Here is a 21,195-nt window from a genome sequence, read left to right on the forward strand (position 1 = left end):
TGCCCTCCATCCTTCAAAACCCAGGTGGAGGGAGCCACGCCCCCAGAGCTGTGGGAGGCGCTGTCCCACAGTTTTGGGTGGGAGTCTTCTGGCCTGATGAAACCCAGGCAATACCCCCCCTTGAAAAAGAGGAGGCAGCGCCGACGATCTCTGAATAGCCTCCCTTCACTCCGTTCGGTGCCAGTGGGCAGTTTTCCCGCTGAGGTTGTTGAGCGCTAGTCTCCTCAGCAAAGGCTCGCTCGGCCACACCCTTACTGTTCTCTTCCCAACACGCCTGCTCATTTTTTGCAAGACGGAACGGCTGAGAATTTTCCAAAATTTTAAGTTCTGCTTCCCTTCTGATTAATCGTTCCATCTTTAAGTCATTTCTCCGTTCTTGAATTTTACTGTGAGCATTCAAGAGACGCCAAGCCACACCTTCACCACTTTACTTGGGTATTTCCTCACCCAAATAGCCAATTTCACTGCTCACAGATTCTACCTTCTACAAAACACTAGAAGAACATGAACACAATTCAGACAAGTTCTTTGCCATTTTATAACAAAGATGGCCTTTCTTCCTCATTTCCACCCGCAACCTTGTCAGAATGGCCTTTACCGTCCACACTTCTGCCAACATTCCACTCACGACCACTTAGGCTTTCTCTGAGAAGGCTGAGGCTCTCCTCTTTACCTTCTGGTCCACATCGGACTCGCTTCTACACTCTTTCAGCCTCTACTCATGGTGGGGTTCCAAAGCTGCTTCCACATTTTTCCGTACTCGTTACAGCAGCACTCCCGCTATTTGGTACCAAGTTCCTGTCTTAGTCAGTTCGGGCCACTGTGACAAAATAGCAGAGACTGGAGTAGCTTGTAAACCACAAACAGTGGTTTCGCACAGTGCTGGGAGCTGGAAGCTGGAGATGAGAGCGTGAGCATGGTCAGACGGGGGCCCTCTTCGGGGTCTCAGACTTCTCGTCGTATCCTCACATGGCAGAAGCGCAGGGAGTCTCTCTCAGGCCTCTTTTTTTTATTTTTAATTTTTTATTAATTAATTATTATTATTATTATTTTGGCTGTGTTGGGTCTTCGTTTCTGTGCGAGGGCTTTCTCTAGTTGTGGCAAGTGGGGGCCACTCTTCATTGTGGTGCGCGGGCCTCTCATTATCATGGCCTCTCTTGTTGCGGAGCACGGGCTCCAGATGTGCAGGCTCAGTAGTTGTGGCTCATGGGCCCAGTTGCTCCGTGGCATGTGGGACCTTCCCAGACCAGGGCTCGAACCCGTGTCCCCTGCACCGGCAGGCAGACCCTCAACCACTGCGCCACCAGGGAAGCCCTCTCAGGCCTCTTTTACAAGGGCACAACCTCATTCACAAGGGTTCTGCCCTTATGATTTTATCACTGTTCAGAGGCCTCACCTCCTAATACCAGCACATTGGCCATTTGGATTTCAATATATAAATTTGGGGAGGACACAAATATTCAGGTCATAGCAAGATCATAATACATTGATAAGTAACCTCAGGTGAAGTTTATAACAAGTCAACAGAGACCTTGGCCGAAGGCAGCTGGCTCATCCCTAAGCACTGTGCAGCCACACTGGGCTTCAGAGCAAAGCAGTCATTTGCATCGGTCCGTCCGCGTGGGGCTTGTGCGTAAATTGAATTTCTAATCACAACCTCACCAGAAATGTCACTTATAAAGGTAAAGCGCATCTTATCGGATTCAGACACCCAGCCTTAGAGAAGAAAGCACGAATCGACCTTGCAGAAAATGGCCTGGGGAGTCCCCTAACGACGTGGAAGGTCACAGCCTTACAGAGAAGCAAGCAGGTCACTCCTCTAGGGAAAGAGGGGCGCCCTGCAATTGGACCCGGTGGGGACGAGCCTCTGTCCTTGGCTCCCTGAATCAAGACAGTAAAAAAACCTTTCTAGAACAATGGAAACAAAGCAGCATATCTCTTGTTGAACTGTGTATAAAAGGCAGGACAGACAAGAGGAACACACACAGGAACAGATAATGTGAATACACACAATAAAAACACGGAGCCCTGAGCTACAGCAAATACTACTGTTAAAAAACGGATTCTCCCTAGGCTTCTGTTTGGAATTTCTTCCCTAACCATGGTGGACAATTAAAGGGAGTCATATTGTATATGCACATCTTGTTGATAATTTAATTGCATATATATTGGGTAAGCTTTTGTCTGATTTTCACTGTTTGTGATAGTGAAAATTAAAAAAAAATAATTAACTGGACCATAAACTGAATTAATGATCTTAATACAAGACTTTCCCGGTGGCACAGTGGTTATGAATCGGACTGCCAATGCAGGGCACACGGGTTCGAGCCCTGGTCCGGAAAGATCCCACATGCCACGGAGCAACTAAGCCCGTGCGCCACAACTACTGAGCCTGCGCACCTAGAGCCCGTGCTGTGCAACAAGAGAAGCCACCGCAATGAGAAGCCCGCACACTGCAACATCGAGTAGCCCCCACTCCCCACAACTAGAGAAGGCCCATGCGCAGCGACGAAGACCCAACGCAGCCAAAAATAAAATTTAAAAAAATTTTAAATGATCTTAATACAAAAATGACAATGAAGACAGTGTTAATGTACTAATGCCACTGAATTGTACACTTAGAAATGGTGACGATGGTTAATTTTGTTATGTGTGTTTTACCACAATTTAAAACCTAGTTTTTTAAAAAAGGATAATGAAGAGATTTCTGGGTTCAGGTAGGAGTAGGGAGCAGCAAAAAATCCGAACTCCCCCACTTCTAAAAGCACAGAAACATAAAAACGCATGAAACTCCCTCCACCCCCAATTCACGTGTTTCGGGGAACCAGAAAGCACAGACAACTGGCCACCAGAAGAATCTGTACGACCAGAAGCCACTAGGGTGTGGCGGGGCAGCAGGGCGGCAGGAAGGGTCCCGGGCGTCCCTAGGACGCACCGGCTGGGATCCAGCCCCTCGGGACACGGCCCGCTGCCGCGCGGGGACAGCGGTGGGCAGATCTGAGGGGGTTCAGGACCGAGGCGGTGCGGGTGGAGGGATGGAGGAGGCTCAGAGAGCGGAAGCGGCCCCGGCGGCCGCGCGGCGAGGTCTAGCCGGGCGAGCGGCACGGCGCCGCCAGGAGAGGGCGCCCGAGAGCCGGCGCGCGGGCCCAGCGGGGGCCCTTCCCTCCCCCGCCCGCTCAGGGTCCCCGCGCCGAGAGTTGGCGGTTAGGAAAACCCGAGTCGTTTCACTCGCAGCGAAACATCTTGCGCGCCAGCATGGACTCAGAGGCTTGCACACACTCCACTGCTGTCAGAAATTCTGTTCGATGCTCAATGTGTCGCGAGTTTGGCCGGGGGCAGCCCCTCAAGCTGGCTCCCGTGTCCTCTCGCCGGTGCCCTCCGAGCGGAGCCTACCCGGGCTCAGCGCCCCATCGCCGCACGTGCTGCAGTGTGGGTCCCCCTCCCACGGGAGGTTCCTACAGACCACATGGTGCCTCAGGTGTGCAGGGGCGGCTCCCAGAAACCCCAGGAGCTTAAGAAGTGACCGGCCCTGGCCCAATGCAGCTTCAAGCTCAAAGCCAAATGCGTGGTTGGCCTGTTTGGAGTGGACACCAATACTTGCGAAGGGGCAACACCGCTGTCATAGACCCACACGTTCGCCTATCAGAGACTTCAGTGCCAACCGTATAACAACTTCTTCGTGTTCTTTTTAGTCGCAGGGACCGATGGGGTACACTGTTGCCAAAGGTGACTTTGGCCATTTTAATTTTGTCCTGCAGGAGCATACATTCACCATGGATGTGACGTCACTGACGGTGTCATGGGAAATATAAATATATTTTTTAATCGTATTTGCATCACACACTTAATCATTTCTAGATGTACAGTTCGGTAGTGTTACACTTTGTGCAGCCAGGCTCCAGAAAGTTTTCATCAGGCAAAACTGAAACTCGGTCTCCATGAAACATTAACTCTACATCTCCCTTACCCCAGCCCCTGGCCCCTACCCCCCTACTTTCTCTGTCCTTTTGTAACTGGCTTTGGAGAATATCTCTCTTTGAAGGCTCTTTCCATTCCAAAATAGACAGTTTAATTACAGTCGAAATTCTGTACAGTTTAAGGCTTGGCTCTGAACTGGATTATAACTATGGATCAGATTGGAAATAAAACACATTTTTCCAAGTAAAAAGAAGAAAAATAAAATTTAAAACACAAGGAAGAAGAAACAAAGAAAGAAAAAGCAACAAAAGCCCAACAGGTTTTTCTAGAGTAACATTTCATAATATTGTAAACGAACAAAACTGTGTTTCTTCCCAGTGGTGATCATATGGCCACCACAGCAAGCAGAATTGGGGGGCAGAGGCATGACAACTTTTAATCCATTCAAATTTCGGATATTTGCACCAGAAGTTTTAAGCTATCACTTGTTAATTCTGATGTTGGGGCAGGAATAAAGACTTCTGGGGATGAGCTGCAAAGGTGTGGGAATTGCTGATGAAGATGATACAAAAAAGTCATAGCCCAGCCGAAAATCATCTGAAGCCTTGTGGGGAGGAGAAACAGAACAGAGGCAGTCCTTGAGGGCAGCTTTGAAGCTAGGGCTTCAATGTCCTCATAGATACAGAGCCCTTCAGATTTTCTGTTTCTTCTGGGCTCATTTGGTTACTTTGTGTTTCTCTAGGAGCTTATCCATTTCATCCAAATTTTCACATTGATTTGAATCAAGTGATCAGCAAGTCCCCTTTGGAATAACTTGGGTTGAGGTGCCGGCTCCTTCTCATTCCTCACACTGGACATTTATGCTTGGATTCCTGACACTCACACCTTCCCTCCACCAGCCACACCCCCATTGCCCTGACTTCTGGGCTGCAGACAACTCCATCCCTCTAGTTGCTCAGTTCCCAAGCTATCCCCCAATCCACACTGTCGCCAGGCCTGGGGCCCCTCCCTGCTGGGAGCCTTTCTGCTCTTTCACCTGGATGGATGCCCAGAGGGCCTGCCACCCGATACCGCTGCTTCCTCCGGGGCCCCCACCACTCTCAGAACAGCAACCAGAGGGAGTTTGTTAGCATCAAAATCACAGCGTGCCACTTTTCACTCAAAATCATCAAATGCTCTCCATTTCATTCACAGTGAAAGGTAATGCTGAAAGCGGCCTCCTGGACACACAGTCTCTGGCCCTCATCCCCTCTCTGACCTTCCCTTTCCTAGTCTCCACTGGCTCACTCTGCTTCAGCTCCCCTGGTCTCCTTACTGTTCCTCTAACACGCCAGGCACGCTCCTGCCCCAGGGCCTTTGCACTACTTTCTGGGCCCTCTCCTGCGATGGCCCCCTCAGTTCTCCACATGGCTCCCTCCCTCCTTTGAGTCTTTGCTCACATGTCCCTTTCTCGGAGAGGCCCACCAGGCTGCCCTATGAAAATGGGCCTCCATTCCCTCCCCGACCTCCACAACCTGTTCTCTTTCTCCCATTCTCCATCCTACTTATCACAGCTTATTTATTATGTCTAGTGTTCATGTTGTAGTCTCCCTGCCCCCAACTAGAATGGCAGCTGCAAGAAGGCAGGGATCTCCATCTGTTTGTTCACCTGGAGCCTAGAACACGGCCTGGCCACAATAGGTGCTGGCTGGGTCGCTGTGGAATGAATCGCTAGAACTTTTCAAGGATGACCTCATTCAAGCTTTACAGCAAGTAAATGTTATCCCCATCTTCCTGATGAGGACACACACCCCAGAGATGGTGGCTGACTTGCTCAAGGTCACAGAGGGCGGCAGGGCAGTACTTCGGGAGGCCCGCAGCAGATGGACGGGGTGAAAGTGTGGGCCTGAGGTGAGTGTCTGCAGGCTAGACTGAGGAGGACCTCTCGGCCAGTTTGGGGGATCAGCCACCTGGACAGGTGAGGAAAATCTGATGCTTGTCGGTTCTGAGGTGAGCGATCGGGGACTTGTTGGGACCACCACAGAAACGGGGAAACAGCCCGTCCCTTGTCTTTGGACTTCATATCTGCGGTGCCTGTTTACAGATCTCTGAGGAGCTTAAGCTGGGAGAACTTTTCCAACAGAAACCAAAAGGGAAATGGAGTCATATTTGACCACATAAAAATGAAAATTCAATGTATATAAATCTTTTCCAAACACCAAGTCAAAGGCAATGGATGATCCTTGAAAATACTGTGCTAAGTGAGATAAGCCAGGCACAAAGGACGGATACTGTATGACTCCACTTGTATGAGCCGCTTAGAGTCGTCAGATTCCTAGAGACGGAACGTAGGATGGGGGGGCACGGGCTGGGGGAGGGGTGGGGGGGGCACGGGCTGGGGGAGGGGCAGGAAGGGCACGGGCTGGGGGAGGGGTAGGGGAGCCATGGGCTGGGGGAGGGGTAGGGAGGGCACAGGCTGGGGGGGGGATAGGGGGGCACGGGCTGGGGGAGGGGTAGGGGGGCACGGGCTGGGGGAGGGGTAGGGGAGCCATGGGCTGGGGGAGGGGTAGGGAGGGCACGGGCTGGGGGAGGGATAGGGGGGCACGGGCTGGGGGAGGGATAGGGGGGCACGGGCTGGGGGAGGGGTAGAGGGCACGGGCTGGGGGAGGGGTAGGGGGCACGGGCTGGGGGAGGGGGAGGGGGCACGGGCTGGGGGAGGGTTAGGGGGCACGGGCTGGGGGAGGGGTAGGGGGCACGGGCTGGGGGAGGGGTAGGGGGCACGGGCTGGGGGAGGACGGGCTGGGGGAGGGGGAGGGGGGCTAGTGTCTAACGGGGACAGAGTTTCCCTTGGGGAAGGTGGACAGTTCTAGAGATGGATGGTGGGGATGGCTGCACACCAACCTGAGTGTACTTAATGCCGCCCAACTGGGCGCTGAAAAATGGTTAATGTGGTAAACGATGTTATGTATATTTTGTCACATTAAAAAAAAAGGTCAAAGGCAAATGGCCAAAAGATTCCTTGCCCTGCAGCTGTAGCAGCCACCGGCTATTAAAGACAAAGCCCCTGGTCTACTGGCCAGAGCCAAGAGCTGAATCCAGGTGACAGTCAGCTCCCAGGGCTCCTAATCAGCACCCCCATGTCGAGTCACTTCGGAGTAGTTGGATTAGAGACAAGGCTGACATCTCATCTTCCAGCCTGGCCAGGGGGCCCCAGCTGGGGCGAGGGCGGGTGACCCAGGGCCGAATGGAGGGCTTGACCTTTGCCCAGGGGGCCGTTTCCTGAAGCACGCTACCCTCCGGGCTTGGCCCTTTCTCCCTCCTCCCCCCTCCTATTTCTCCTCCCACTCCTCACTCACATTTTGGCCCCACCCACTTTTCTTCATCTCCGTCTCGAGAGCCCCTCCCTTTTTCTCCACGCTTTGCCAGAGTGCGGGACACCGGTGAGCTTTCGCTGGGCCTCGCTCGGGAAGCACACGTGTGCACCCAGGTGCCAGGGGACTTTCCAGGGCAGTAATCTGCTTTTGGCTAAAAGTGGACTTGATCTTCTGTTAGCCCTAATCATCAATTAGCACCCCACTCTGCAGACGGCCCAGGGTAGGGTCCAGGACTCACTGCCATCGCCACCTCCTCCCACCTTTGCCCCGTCCCCTTGTTCCCCAGGGTCTTGGGGCAGCCCTGCCGCTGAGCTCAGTCATTGGTGCCATGCTGGACAGGGGCAGGCTGGGCAAGCAGTGGGCCAGCTCCGGCTGGAGGCTTCACGAAGGGCTTCCAAAGGGCCCGCGGCAGCCCCGTGGGGTGGGGGGTGGCAGGGGCAGGCAGGATGGGTCCTCTCCCTTTAGACAGAAGGTGAACCTGGCCTGAGAGGGAGGGGTCACCCCACCCAAGGCCACCTGGCCAGTCCATGGCAGTGCTGGGAAGAGGCAGGCCTGCAGCCAATGCTCAGAAGGGACCAGGTTGAGAAGGTGATCTCAGAGGGGGCCCACCTCTGGCTCTCACATTCTCAGATGCGCTGATTCTTTGACTCTGGTTCGGGGGGGACAGGCAGAGCTCCCAGGGATCCAGGAAGAGGGAAAAGAATGGCCTTGGAAGTCAGAAGAACCTGGGGTTGAGTTCTAGGCATCTGACCTTGTGACATCAAGTGCCATCAAACATGCTATGTTCGCATTGTGAGCCCCTCAAAGACCCCTTTCAGTTCTTTTGGTTACGTACCCAGAAGGAGAATTGCTGAATCACGTGGTAATTCTATTTTTCAATCTTTGGAATTGCCAAACTGTTTTCCACAGTGGCTGCACCATCACCATCTAATTTTAGAATAGTTTCATCACCACCAAAGGCATCCCCGTCCCCGCTAGCAGTCACTCTCCATCACCCCCCACCCCAGCCCCTGGCACCACCAATCTGCTTTCTGTCTCTATGGATTTATCTATTCCGGACGCTTCATGTAAACGGAATCATACAGTATGAGGTCTTTCGTGTCTGGCTCCTCGCACTTAGCATCACGTTTTCAAGATTCACTCATGTTGGAACATGTGTCAGAATTTCATTCCTTGTGATGGCTGAATAATATTCCATTGCATGGATAGACGACATTTTGTTTATCTATTCAGCTGTCGACTCACTTTTGGACTGTTTCTACCTTTTGACCTCTTGTGAATAATGCTGCTCTGAGCATTCCTATTCGCCTTCTTGTGTGGAAACACGCAAGGCTGCAGAATTGGGCAATTAGCAGGTAAGCGGTACCAGCAGCCAGACTGCAGTGGGTCAAAAGGGACAGTGAAGGCAGCCTGCCTGGAACACTCTGTCGAGAGCTTTGCTTTTGAAGGCAAGTCTAGAGGGAGGCTGTAGTCACAGGCAGGCCAAGGAAAGGTTGTCAACTCAGGGGAGGGAGAGTTGAGGTGGGGTCTGAGGGCCTCTGGGCACCCTCAGCTGCTTCGGGAGGGCTGCTGGGAGGGCCTGGCCGAGCTCCCTGGTGACGGAACGAGCTGCAGCTCACAGGGAGCAAGGTGGTGGGGTGAAGGGGAAGCAAGATGCACGGCAGAGTCTCTCCCACCCCCGGCCTGTCCACCCCTTCCCAGGGAAGGAGCCCCACTGGCACAACTTGCATCCATCTGGGCCCCCGAGATGGTCTGACCCACAGGGAGGCTCCAGCTCCAGGCCTCAGCCCCGCTAAGTCACTTGGGGAGCAGCCGCTGGGAAAGGTGGGTCTGGGCTTCGGGCTGAAAAACCTGGCACTTGTGCCTGCCTGGCCTAGGAGCAGACACTGGACGGTAGAAGGGAAGAGAGGACAGGGAAATAGCAGCGAGGGCCCACGACAGCCTCCACAGCCACCCTGGCTCTGAGTCTGGCTCCCAGCAAATCCCTCTGAGCCGCTCTCGTGGGCTCGCCTTAGGAGCCAGGAGGCCCAGGGGTGGGGAAGTAGGAGGTCTAAGTCCCAGGCCCAATTAAGAGATCAGATGGTGAAAGGTTTGGGAGCTTTTAAGGTGAGGAGGCCTGGGCTGATCCCGCAGGCTGGTATAAAGCACCGTGACCGCCGGGCAGCGCCAGGGCTGGCAGGCATCGGGGCCCAGCAGGGGGGCCCTCAAAGGTTTGCAGGCGGGCAGGCACAGGCAGCTTTGAGGACAGCACCCAGGGGAGCGTCTTCACCTACACCAGCAGCAGCTCCACCAGAGGTGAGCGAGTAGGTGCCAAGGCTGGGTCACGCTGGCTGGGACAGCCCTCCTGGGACACAGGCCCGAGTGGCCTTCTTTCTTAGCCTTTATGATAACATGAATGGGGGGGTCCTCTCTGAATATAAAAGGACACCGTAATATCGAATGCGCATTTTCAAACCACATGGGCTTCCCAGACCCTTTGAGAATTCCTGCCCCAGGAAAGTTCAGGAACTCTTCCCGTGTGGCCCCAGACTGCCAGTGAGCGCTTATTACACTCATCCCTGAGCTTCCAGGGAGGGAACTGGGCCTGACTCATCTTTGCATCTCCCAAAGCCAAATGGAGACCACCAGCAGGAGTGGGAGGCTGGGTTGGCCCGGAGGAGGGTGAGTGACTTCGAGAGCCTAAGGGTAGAAGAGACCGTGGTGGCCATCTTGTCCAAGTTCATGCGCAGAGCCCATGGCCTCTGGCAGTACATGCTAGGGAAGAGGCTAGCTCGGCTCCCGGGGCAGCTGTTCTGCTCCAAGCTGCCCCAGTAGAGAGGGCTTTGGCCCAAAAGAAAGCCGAAAACTCCATCGAGGTAGCCCGAGTTCTGCCCTGGGCATGCCAGTCCATCAGAGACCTGAGGAGTGTAATGACCCTCAGCCCGTGGCCCCCCTTCCCCAGGTCCCTTCTTCAAACCAAAGACCTTCAGTTCCTTTAAGAATGTCTCACTTGCTGCAGTTTCCAGAAGCCACACCAGCTCCTTGACAGCCAGAGCAGGACCAGCAACAGGGTTCCCAAGCCGAATCGGTTGAGAACCGTGAAGTTCACCTTGACCTGACTGTTTGCACCCCAAAACGTCCTCGATGTAGACACAACAATGCTCTCCCTGGAGGCCCCTGGGGCTTCATCGATGCACAAGATTCCTTATTGTAAAATTTTTTCAAAAGTTCAAGTGTCTACCAAAGTAGAGGGGACAGTATAATGGCCCCCGGGTATCCATCACTTGTCTTATTTCATCTCTAACCCCTCCACCAACCACTCCTGCCGATTTCTGGAAGCAGATCCAAGACATCACATCATTTCCTCTGTAAATCTTCGGTAGGTACCTGTAAGAGGAAAGGACTCTTTAAAAACATAACCACAAGGTCATACTTTTAGAGGTTCCCCCTCAACCTCCTTGCAATTTATTTGTTGAAGAAAGCGCGTCTGTTGTCCCCAGACTCACCCACTTCAGACTTGGCTGACGGCTCCCCACACCCTTCTGCTGCGCCTGTTTCCGTCAACTAGCTGTCGAGCTGAAGGTCCGCCGGGCAGCCAGGCGGATGTGTCAGGTGTTTGGGCAAGCCCGCTCCATTAGGAGGGTGTCCCTTTTTCCACAGTGTTGGCAGCTGCTGACACCCAATGCCAGGACCCATTAAACTACTGGGGACTTCGAAATGGTGACATTGGGATTCTTCTGACCCTGTCTTCATTTATTAGCTTAACTACTTTGATAAAGAGAAACAGGTTCTCACGTGCTATCGGGTTCCCCAGGGACACGGTGTGCATGGGAAAGGCAGAAGAGATGCTTGAGTCTCCTTCTATTTCGCCCAGTTCCAAATAGTGACTTGGTTCCCCAGTGGAGCCAGTTGGGTTTGACCTCTGCGTCTCCTTTCTCTCCCACTAAGAATCGTGTTCTTAAGGGCTGTGGGTAGAGTTGGAATTAGAATATCATTTCATTACTCATTTGCTTTATCTCAAACACACTCAAAATGGTCTCAGAATCATGATGCCAACACTATCGCCAACAACATGATTACCCAAAGCTTAACCTTTGGACAGGCCTTTTCATCCTTTGGGAACGTGCCACTAGGCTCGAATAGGCAAACTAGCGTCTTCTTGAGTCGCTCCGAGTAGCCCCTCTCCACGTGACCATGCCACCGAGTGCATATGCGGTCAGGTCCATTTGTTTTATTTTTGATTTTTCAGGGATTGCTTTTTAAAATTTAATGTTGTTTTATAATTATGGAATAAAATATTTACAAGGCTCCAAATTAAAATCCAGAAAACAAGGTATACTGGAAGAAATCTTGCTTCCTGCCAGCCCCCGTACCCAATTCCCTCCCGCCCTGTATTGCTCAGGAGACCCTTACCTGGGAGTTGACTGTGATACCCTTCTCGTGCTCATTTCTTCACAAAATTAGACCTGAAACTTTCAGGAGAAGGGGGCAGGCCGGTGCACCTGCTCTTGTTGCGCTGCCGGAGGCCCCCTCTTTTTGCTTCCCGCGTTTGGAATGCTCCTGTCCCTTCCGTGCCACACATGGCCCTTGTCCCTGCCTGGTTCAGACTCCATGGGTCGTCCAGGAAGGACAGTCGGGCTGCCTTGTTTTGAAACCGTCCCAGCCCCTCTCGCTGGCCTGCGAGCCGGAGCATTCCACACACCTCCTAGTTCCAGCTGCTTTTCTCACACTAACCCATTGGACTTTCTGGGTCAGATCTGCTGGCAATTTGGGGGGTTGCTGTTCTCGGGCCCATCAGCAACCCCAGGGCTTCCCCTCTGCTCCCTTTTGCACAGAAACTGGCACTACACAGGTGTTAAGTTGTCAGAGGCCTGTTCCTCGGGAACCTGTGGTATCTAGCGTGGCTGCAGATACTGTCGGCAGGTTTCTGGGAGCTCCCTGTGGTAGGGGCGAATGAGGCCCAGGCGCAGAAGGGTTCAGGGGAGGGGAGCAAGCCGGCCAACCACACTCCAGGAGGCCGACCTGGCATATGGCAGGGCGCAGATCAGACGGGGGAGCGACACCCGGCAGCGATGATGAGGAGTTCCGCTTTGTTAAGTTCAAGGATGCCCGTGCAGGCATCTAGCAGGCCATGGCCTCGAGCTCGAGAGACAGAATGGAGGGAAGGTTGTCTGCAGATGTGCAAAGCTAGAGGGAAAGACCAGTCGCAAAGGTGAGTGCGGCGGGAGGAAGGCAGGGGGGCTGAGGGGAGATTCTGATGGGGTGGGGAGGGCGGCAGAGATGTAGCTGTCCAGCTCCTCTCCTCACTGCGTGTCTCCTGCCTCCAGACCCCTTCGACGGCCCCAATCACCACATCGCTCCCGATGGGTGTATCAGCTCACCAGTGTCTGGATGGTCTTTGTGGTCGTCGCCTCCATCCTCACCAATGGGCTCGTGCTGGCAGCCACCATGAAGTTCAAGAAGCTGCGCCACCCTCTGAACTGGATCCTGGTGAACTTGGCCATCGCTGACCTGGCGGAGACGATCATTGCCGGCACCATCAGCATTGTGAACCAGATGTACGGCTACTTTGTGCTGGGCCACCGCTTGTGCATCGTGGAGGGCTACACTGTCTCCTTGTGTGGTAAGCCAGCCGGGGCCTGGGCACAGGCCTGGGCACAGCCTCCCGTGCGTAAAGGAAACACTCATGCGGCAAAATCTGCAGGTGTGCCTCTGGGGCGTGATCGAGGCACATCTCTGAACGGGGACAGACAGATCCACATAACCTCAGAACAGTGTGGGAGGGGAGGGCTCCGAGATATTGAAACTAGATCCTACCAGCCCCATTGCTAATATCTCCGTGGGCTGTGACCCTGTTCACGTCAACTTGGGCCAGAAGTACCTGCGCTCCCGGCTCCGTGCTGTAAGGCCTCTAGGATGCTGCACACGGGGTCCGAGCCCTGAGGGGCTCCCACCCCAGATAGTGAGCACGTGGTGTCATCAGTACTCTCAGAGGAGCGTGAGTTGGAGGAGGAGGCGATGAGGGAGCCGAATGTTGAGTCAGCGGGAAGGGGCACAGACAGCTGGGCTGGTTGGGTGGCCAGAGCAGGACGGCACGCTGAGGAGTGGGGAGGAGGGGACCCCATGGGGAGACCGGGAGGAGGCTGGCTGACAGCGGGGAGGCTGAATGAGGGAGCGAGGGCTGAGGCAGGTAGAGCAGGGTGTGGGCCTGCACTGGGTGCCAGGCAAGGTCAGGGTGGCGGGGCTTCCTTGCCAAGGGCCCATGAAGAACAGGCACACAGGCAGGCCTGACAAGGCCAAGGACGCCTCAGAGGCCCTTGCACCACGTCCCCAGGACAGAACCAAGGGCTGTGGGGTTGCAGCTTGGCGTCCACCCGAGATGACAGGGAGCCCAAGGGCCACAGCACTCACCACGTGCAGCCTGTCTCCAGGCCCCCGGCCATCAAAGCAGCGAAGACTTGCAGCTGCCTTCCCATTTTTCAAGTTTCCCAGGGCCACCTGGTCACAATGCCTGGGTCCTTAGCTCCCACATCTAACTTGGGTTTGTCTTGTTGCCGCCTGAAGTGATCTCCAATTCAGATTCTGAGGAGAGAATGACAGAAAGACACTAGGATTAGAGGGACATGGGAGCGGGGACCTGGTCAATGACTTGAATTACTAGTGGTGTCAGCTCCACCAAGTTACTTTACCAGCGAAGTTAGGCAGAGAAAGTCCATCCCAAGTTCAAACACTCCATGCACCTCGGTAGCTGGTGCCCGGCCCCCCTGGGCGGCTCCTCACTTACGTCCGTCTTGCCTTTGCAACTGCTCGAGGTCTGTTCTCGGGTCACCAGTCTTGGGGCCACAGACATCCTCAGCCCTCTGGGGAAGCCCGTGGACCCCTTCTTAGAAGAACGTTGGCAGACGTGCACAATGAGATCCATAGGATTACAAAGGAAGCCAATGATACTGAAATATAGTTATCAAAGTATTAAACACTAATTAGCGACATAATCCCTCATTAAGAGTATTAGTATTAACAGTATTTTTAGAAGTATTCGTGATGCTATTCTTTATTAAGGTATCAAATAACTGTATCTGGCCAGACAGCCACTGAAATGTCAAAGTAGTAATGAATATAGTCATATTGGGAAATGTCTGCCACCCCTGTAAAGTGACCAAGTCATGGGCACTGCTAATGCTACCACACTCGTAATGGAAGTAAAGAAGTCCAAGTGTCCAGTAGACCTTAGTGGAAACAAAGACATCATTTTCCCCACCCCAGTTCATGGAGCCCCGGATCCCATCCACGGACCGCTGCATGGTGGGTGGTGCTGAGAGGCCTGGGCTGAGGGGAGGCCTGCCCACCGGCAGGAGGGCACAGCTTACTGCACACTTCCTGTTTCCTTGCTCTGGGCTGGAACTGCAGCACCTCAGTGTGGCCTCAGGTGTGTACGTGGCCATCAGGAGTTGCACTGACAGCATCACAAGAAAGGCTGGTGGCCGAGTAAAAGAGAGATGGGAAGTGAGGTGGGCCATGAGGCCAAATCAGAGAAGGCAAGGGGAGGCGGGTGCAGGCCGAATGGGGAAGGAGCCGGGAAAGCAGGGGTTAGAGAAAGAAACTGACCAAGAGACCCGCTGCTCCCTGGACCGGAAAACACTTTTTGGAGAATTAGGTTTTGCAGGTAGGTGGGGGGTGTCCTCTTGATCTTGAAAAGCGTTGACTCAAAGCCCTCCTCTGTCTGCTCCTCCTCCTGCAGGGATCACCGGTCTCTGGTCCTTGGCCATCATTTCCTGGGAGAGGTGGATGGTGGTCTGCAAGCCCTTTGGCAACGTGAGATTTGATGCCAAGCTGGCCATCGCGGGCATTGCCTTCTCCTGGATCTGGGCTGCTGTGTGGGCAGCTCCACCCATCTTTGGTTGGAGCAGGTAAGGATGCCAGGGTGCCAGGAAGGCGATTCGTTTAGAACAGAGCAGGGAGGGTCAAACTCGTGATTCCCTTTGTGACCTTGAGGCAAATCATTTCCTGTCCCTGGGCCTTTGTGGCTCCACGAGTAAAGTGAGGATGGCCCTGACTCTCCCTGAGACCCCTTGGAGCATGCGCTGTCTGTGAATGCGTGAATCTGCCTGGCTGCAACATGGAAATGGGCCGCGTGGTCTCCAGGCCTCTGGAAAGGTCTGTTTCTCCCAAACAGGGGCAGCTCATGAGAACACACAGAGAAACGCTGCCGGCTGAGGCCACAGGCACGTTTGGATTCCAGAGCCCTCTTGCCCACTCTGCCCCAGGCCTCTTTCTTGCACCTGCTGAGGGGCCTCCCCTTTCCGAGGCTCCTTGGGTCGCAGGTACACCTGGGCTGTTGGTTACCAGTGTCCTTACCAGGCGGATCCTTTGGGGGAAGTCCCGAACTTCCAAGGAAACGGCTCAGGTGTTTGAGGGGGCTGGACGGGCACAAGGCCGTTGCATTCGTATCTTCCACTGCAAGCTCGTGAACAAGTTCTTGTGGTGTCTGGAGAGGGTATAGTCCTTCTTTGGGAAGCTTCCATCACTGTGGGAAACCAGGCTCTGTCTGTCCCCCTCTTCATGCTCCCAGGCCCACAATGGCTGCGACTGTTGAACATGTGCTCACTGAATCCTCAGGGGTTCACAGGTGTTAAGACGAGAGGGTGCCTCGCCTTCCCTTCATAGAAAGGGGGTGTGACTGGGGTTATGAAAATGTTGTGGAACCAGATAGTGGTGATGGATGCACAACATTGTGAATGTACCAAACCTCATAATTATGTTATGTGTATTTTACCTCAATAAAGAAAGAAGGGAACGTGAGAGCAGAGACGGACAAGGATTTACTACAATCCTTCTGAGGCGCTGCCTTTGGGGGCGATGAAAATGTTCTGGAACTAGACAGAGGTGGCAGTTGCACAACACTGTGAACGTACTAAATGCCTCCGAATTGTTCACTTCAAAAACGGTTAATTCATGTAATGTGAATTTCACCTCAATAAAAAAGCCCAACAACCTTACCCAAGTCAGTGGTGTGCTGGGGCGGGCGGGGGTCCGGGTCCCTGCCCACTTCAGGACGGGCTGCCGGCCCTTCTCCCCAGGTACTGGCCCCACGGCCTGAAGACTTCGTGCGGCCCGGACGTGTTCAGCGGCAGCTCGTACCCCGGGGCGCAGTCTTACATGATCGTGCTCATGACCACCTGCTGCTTCCTCCCGCTCAGCGTCATCGTGCTCTGCTACCTGCAAGTGCGGCTGGCCATCCGAGCGGTGAGCCCCGCACCCTCCCAGCTTCACCCCCGCGGGCAGGATCATGAACGCCGGGGAGGTCTAGGCTGGCACAGAGGACCGCCCAGTCCGCTCTCCAGCCCCAAAACCAGATATCTGGAACTGCCAGAATCTGCCAATGCCTTCGGGGTGGCAGGTGCAGCCCTGGCTCCCTCGGCCTCGCCCCTACAGGGTGGGAAGGGACTGCCCGCCTCCTCGCGGAGGGACCCAATAAGGGAACACAACTGCATTTCCTCCTGATCCCGGGGGTGGAAAGCCAGCCTCTGCCATGGAGCGGAGCACAGCCGGCCAGATCCAAAGGCTAAACTTGCCAGTCAAGGGGTGTTTTGAAAAGGCTGCTACCGGAGTGCTCGCGTCCCCTTCACATGCCATCTGCCCCCCAGACCTGTACTCCCCCCTCCCCCCGGGAAGGTGATCCCCTGGTGTGGGAAATCAGAGCGAAGCAGGAGAATGAGATCGGGGTCCTGAACACTGTGCGTACGTTGTCCCTTTGTCAGTCAGCTTACCTACAATCAGCTTGATCTGGAGGTGCCATCTGTCCCTGTGGGGCTCCTGCCTGGCACAGGGAATAAGAGGCCTCTGGGGTGGCACCTTTCCTCTACGAAGCTGCTTGTGCCCACAATCGGATCAGCACGTGCTTATGAGCTCTTTGTGGAGTGGAGGCCACGGGCTGGAGATAAGCTCCCCTCCCCTCGCTGCCTTCAGTGTGTGGCCTGCCCCCCTTCTCGCTCCCCTCACCATGTTGGCAGTCAGGGACCAGAAGCAACTTAGCCGACTCCCACAGGTATCCGCACACAGCTGGGCCCATCTGCTTCTCCCCACTACCCTCCCTGACTAGCTACCCAAGCAGCAGCAGCAGGGAATGCCCTGGGGTACGGAGCCCTGAGGGGCTCTCCCACGCACTGCCCCCGGGGCGACTCTCTGTCTCCCCCAGGTGGCGAAGCAGCAGAAAGAATCCGAGTCCACCCAGAAGGCGGAGAAGGAGGTGACCCGCATGGTGATGGTGATGATCTTCGCGTACTGCCTCTGCTGGGGGCCCTACACATTCTTTGCATGCTTTGCCGCTGCCCACCCTGGCTATGCCTTCCACCCTCTGGTGGCCGCCCTGCCATCCTACTTCGCCAAAAGTGCCACTATCTACAACCCCATTATCTATGTCTTTATGAACCGGCAGGTAAGTCACGCAGTTGACAGAGCAAACTGGAAATGGACCCTGGAAGAGCCCAGTGATGGCTCCCACCTGGAAGCGTGTCTGTGGGAAGGCTGACAATGACCTCCAGGACAATAATCAGGGAAGGCTCAGCACGCGACCCAGCCCCAGCCAGCCCTCCCTCTGGATCCCTTTATGATCTGGGCCTGAGGGTGGGCATTTCCCGCAGTGTACTGTGTGCTGCGTGCCCTTCCCCTCTGCTGGCCTTTGGGCGAGCCCGGAGCTCAGACAGCCTAGGATTGCCAGAACGTGTCTACATGTCCCCTAGGCATGCCCTTCTTGATTTCATAGACACAACTCTTCTCTTGAACTTAATCTTTCCACCTTCAAGCCCTAACAGTGACCAGGACACAAAGAGGCCCTTCTTGCCTGTGCTGATCTTTGGCTGTTGTGACTTCATGGGTTAGTTCAGGCAGGACATGCTGTGGTCTTGCTAGATGGCAGCCCACAAGTCCTAGGCCTCTTAGTAGGTTACAGGTGATTGAGGCTCATCATCTTCCAAGGGCAATTTGCCTTATTCGTCCTTGAATCCATCATGTCCACTTCACTAAGGTGCAGCTGTGATGTGACTTGATGATGACCAGCAAGGTCTGTGGGTCAGAAATACCACCCCCTCAGGGGCGTCCCATCTCACCATGGTAACGTTTAAGTATCAAGTAGGACCGGCACCACAAAGGAGTGCCCGGGACTCCACCGTTGGCACCTCAACACCCAGAGCATAGCTCTACACCTGACCACTGTTTCCTGTCTTTCACGTGGGTCTCTTTTTAGGTCTGGCTTTTGGTTGTGGAATCCTAGGCCATCTTGCCAAATATTGTCTTTACTTGAGCCTTTCCATTCTCCCCTTCTGGAACTCCCCCTCCTCTACAGTTATTTGCACTTCCAGACTCTCCAGACTTTCGAACTTTGCTTTCACCCTTTCCACACTGTTATCCCTTCCTGTTGCATTCAGAGAGAATTTTCTGGAATTGAGCTCCACAAAGACATGGAATTTTGCTCTTTTTGGTTTACTGCTGATGCCCCGAGGACACAGTCTAGTACAGAGTGGGCGCCCAGTATGTAGATTATATCTCCTATCATCACTGAGTTAAGAACAATGCTTTGAGAATACAAAGCAGAGGCATTTGCTGTATATTTCCAGCCTCTTCTCGACTACGTCCAGCTACTTCAACATCAAAACTCTTAAAAAAAACCCATAATTGCTGAAATCAATAACATAAGAAGGGCTTCCCTGGTGGCGCAGTGGTTGAGAATCTGCCTGCCAATGCAGGAGACACGGGCTCGAGCCCTGGTCTGGGAAGATCCCACATGCCGCGGAGCAACTGGGCCCGTGCGCCACAACTACTGAGCCTGCGCGTCTGGAGCCTGTGCTCCGCAACAAGAGAGGCCACGATAGTGAGAGGCCCGCGCACCGCGATGAAGAGTGGCCCCCGCTTGCCGCAACTAGAGAAAGCCCTCACACAGAAACGAAGACCCAACACAGCCATAAATAAATAAATTTAAAAAAAATAACATAAGAATTGGGCCGGACAGCAGAACTGACTCAGCTGAAGAGGTGAGTCCCTCAGCCTCATCTGCCAGCTCTTCAGCCGAGTCAGTTCTGCTGTCCGGCCCAATGCTATTGATTTCAGAAATTATGGTTTTTTTAAGAGTTTTGATGTTGGAGTAGCTGGACGTAGTCGAGAAGAGGCCCGAAATATACAGCAAATGCCTCTGCTTTGTATTCTCAAAGCATTGTTCTTAACTCAGTGACGACAGGAGATACAATCTGAGAAGTGAGCACAGCCCGCATGCCTTTAGGGGTGGAGCAGTAAAGCGCAGAGCCCTCCTGTTGCCAGAAGACTCTCTTGGCTGAAGAGACGATCGTTCTGGTGGCAAGAAATCTGAGATCAAGGTGTGGGCAGTGTTGGTTGTTTCTGAGGGAGAGTCTGTTCCAGGCCCCTCTCCTAGGTCCTGACAGGTACCCGTAACCTTTGGTGTCCCTTGGCTTGTAGACGAGTCTCCCCAATCTCTGCCTTTACCTTCCCTCTGTGTCTGATTCCAAATTCCCTTGTTTTCATGAGGACACCAGTCATTGGATTAGTGCCTACTCTACTCCAGCATGACCTCATGATAATATGCATCTTAATCACATCTGCAGAGACTCTATTTCCAAATAAGGTCACAGTCACAGGCTCCAGGGGTCAGGACTTGAACATATGTCTGGGGGAACACAATTGGGCCCACAATAGTCACTGTCAACTGCTAAATTAGATGACTTAGATAATCGAATACTCAGGAGTAGACCATCCCCATGTGCAAGGAGTAACTGGAGGCTTCGTCCATTCTCCTTGTAGATCGTGAGCGTGTACGCCATCGAGGTGGCACTGAACGAGCGCTTTCCTCGGAGTGCCCCAGCACGACATTTAGCCTAGCGCGTTGGCCCTGCCTGCTCTGCTCAATGACACTTTCTGTCCTGTCAGTTTCGAAGCTGCAGCTTGCAGCTTTTTGGGAAGAAGGTGGAAGACAGCTCTGAGCTCTCCAGCGTTTGCAAAGCAGAAGCTTCATCTGTCTCTTCGATCTCACCTGCCTGAGTCGTCTGTCTCCCACTGGACAATGTAACCACCCCCACCCTCCGGGGCTTTGGCCACCCCGCCCCTGCCCCTTTTTTCCATCCCTGTGAAATAAATGTAGTTTCTCTTTGCCAAAAGCAACCGAGTCATAGAGGCTGCCACTGCAGTTTTGGGACACCCGAGCCTCTGAGCGCTGGGTCACTGGGTCGTGAGAGAGCACGTGGGGGAGAGAGGGGCGCAGCACCGTACTTTGGAGCTGCTCATCTTTTCTAAGCCTCATGTCTACAGACGGGATAGAAGGATCGCAAGAAAGGCGAGCGCAAGGCGGGCGGGCGTCCACGTACCTCTCATTGGGCTGCTGGTGATGGAACAAGAAAGGGGGAGCCGAGAAGCAGCTGTCTGGGGAGGCGGGAGGAGCTAGCGAAGCCAGGCCCTTTAAGGCCCCTCTGGTAGAGGCTTGGAATCCCCGGAACACAGTCTCCATCTGGAGGGGACCCAGGCCTGCCAGTCCGCGGCGGGGATGGCATGCTGCTTCTGCCAGGCCAGGGCGTCCAGCCCGACGAGCAGGAACGCGGTGCCCGTGCGCAGGCGCGAGTTCAGCAGCGGCACCGGGCAGGCGCAGGCACTGGAGACCAGGACCAGGAAGCCCCGGGGCCGGCTACGCACGCCCTCTGTCACCTCCAGTTGGGTAACCTGCTGCAGAGCCTCCAGCTTGACTACACGGCTCTTGAACGTGTCCATAACCTCCTGCAGGAGGAAGAGAGTGACGCTGTCACCCCGATCCCCCACCACCCGGGGGTACCGGAGCCTCAGTGCGCGAGTTCCCAGATCAGCTAAGCCGGAGCCAGAGCCGGGGAAAGGGCAGCATGAACGGGAACACGGGACGCTGTGGGGCACAGCTTGAGGATCTGCCTCTTCCCTC

General features: G+C 54.3%; 2 protein-coding genes across 2 annotated transcripts in view; one reads left to right on the top strand and one right to left on the bottom strand.

Annotated features, from left to right (window-relative positions):
- Positions 1-3,035: 3,035 nt before the first annotated feature.
- On the top strand, positions 3,036-20,294 carry LOC118888401 (medium-wave-sensitive opsin 1-like). The gene is given in 10 exon segments (XM_036839350.1): positions 3,036-3,203; positions 7,558-7,692; positions 9,405-9,501; positions 9,504-9,566; positions 12,578-12,610; positions 12,613-12,873; positions 14,989-15,157; positions 16,328-16,493; positions 17,446-17,685; positions 20,184-20,294. Coding segments are annotated over 10 exon segments (1,443 nt in total).
- The window catches only part of TEX28 (testis expressed 28), a 46,004-nt gene continuing 34,326 nt past the window's right edge, over positions 9,518-21,195 (bottom strand). Inside the window, exons 4-9 of the mRNA XM_036839351.1 lie at positions 20,618-21,020; positions 14,035-14,197; positions 13,662-13,857; positions 12,632-12,761; positions 11,046-11,215; positions 9,518-10,637 (exon numbers count right to left, since the gene is read on the bottom strand). Coding sequence (XP_036695246.1) covers positions 20,709-21,020 — 312 coding nt within the window. The 3' untranslated portion in view covers positions 9,518-10,637; positions 11,046-11,215; positions 12,632-12,761; ... (1 more) ...; positions 14,035-14,197; positions 20,618-20,708. The remainder of the gene's footprint in view (positions 10,638-11,045; positions 11,216-12,631; positions 12,762-13,661; positions 13,858-14,034; positions 14,198-20,617; positions 21,021-21,195) is intronic.

This window comes from Balaenoptera musculus, chromosome X (assembly GCF_009873245.2).
Source record: "Balaenoptera musculus isolate JJ_BM4_2016_0621 chromosome X, mBalMus1.pri.v3, whole genome shotgun sequence".
NCBI classification, from domain to species: Eukaryota; Metazoa; Chordata; class Mammalia; order Artiodactyla; family Balaenopteridae; genus Balaenoptera; species Balaenoptera musculus.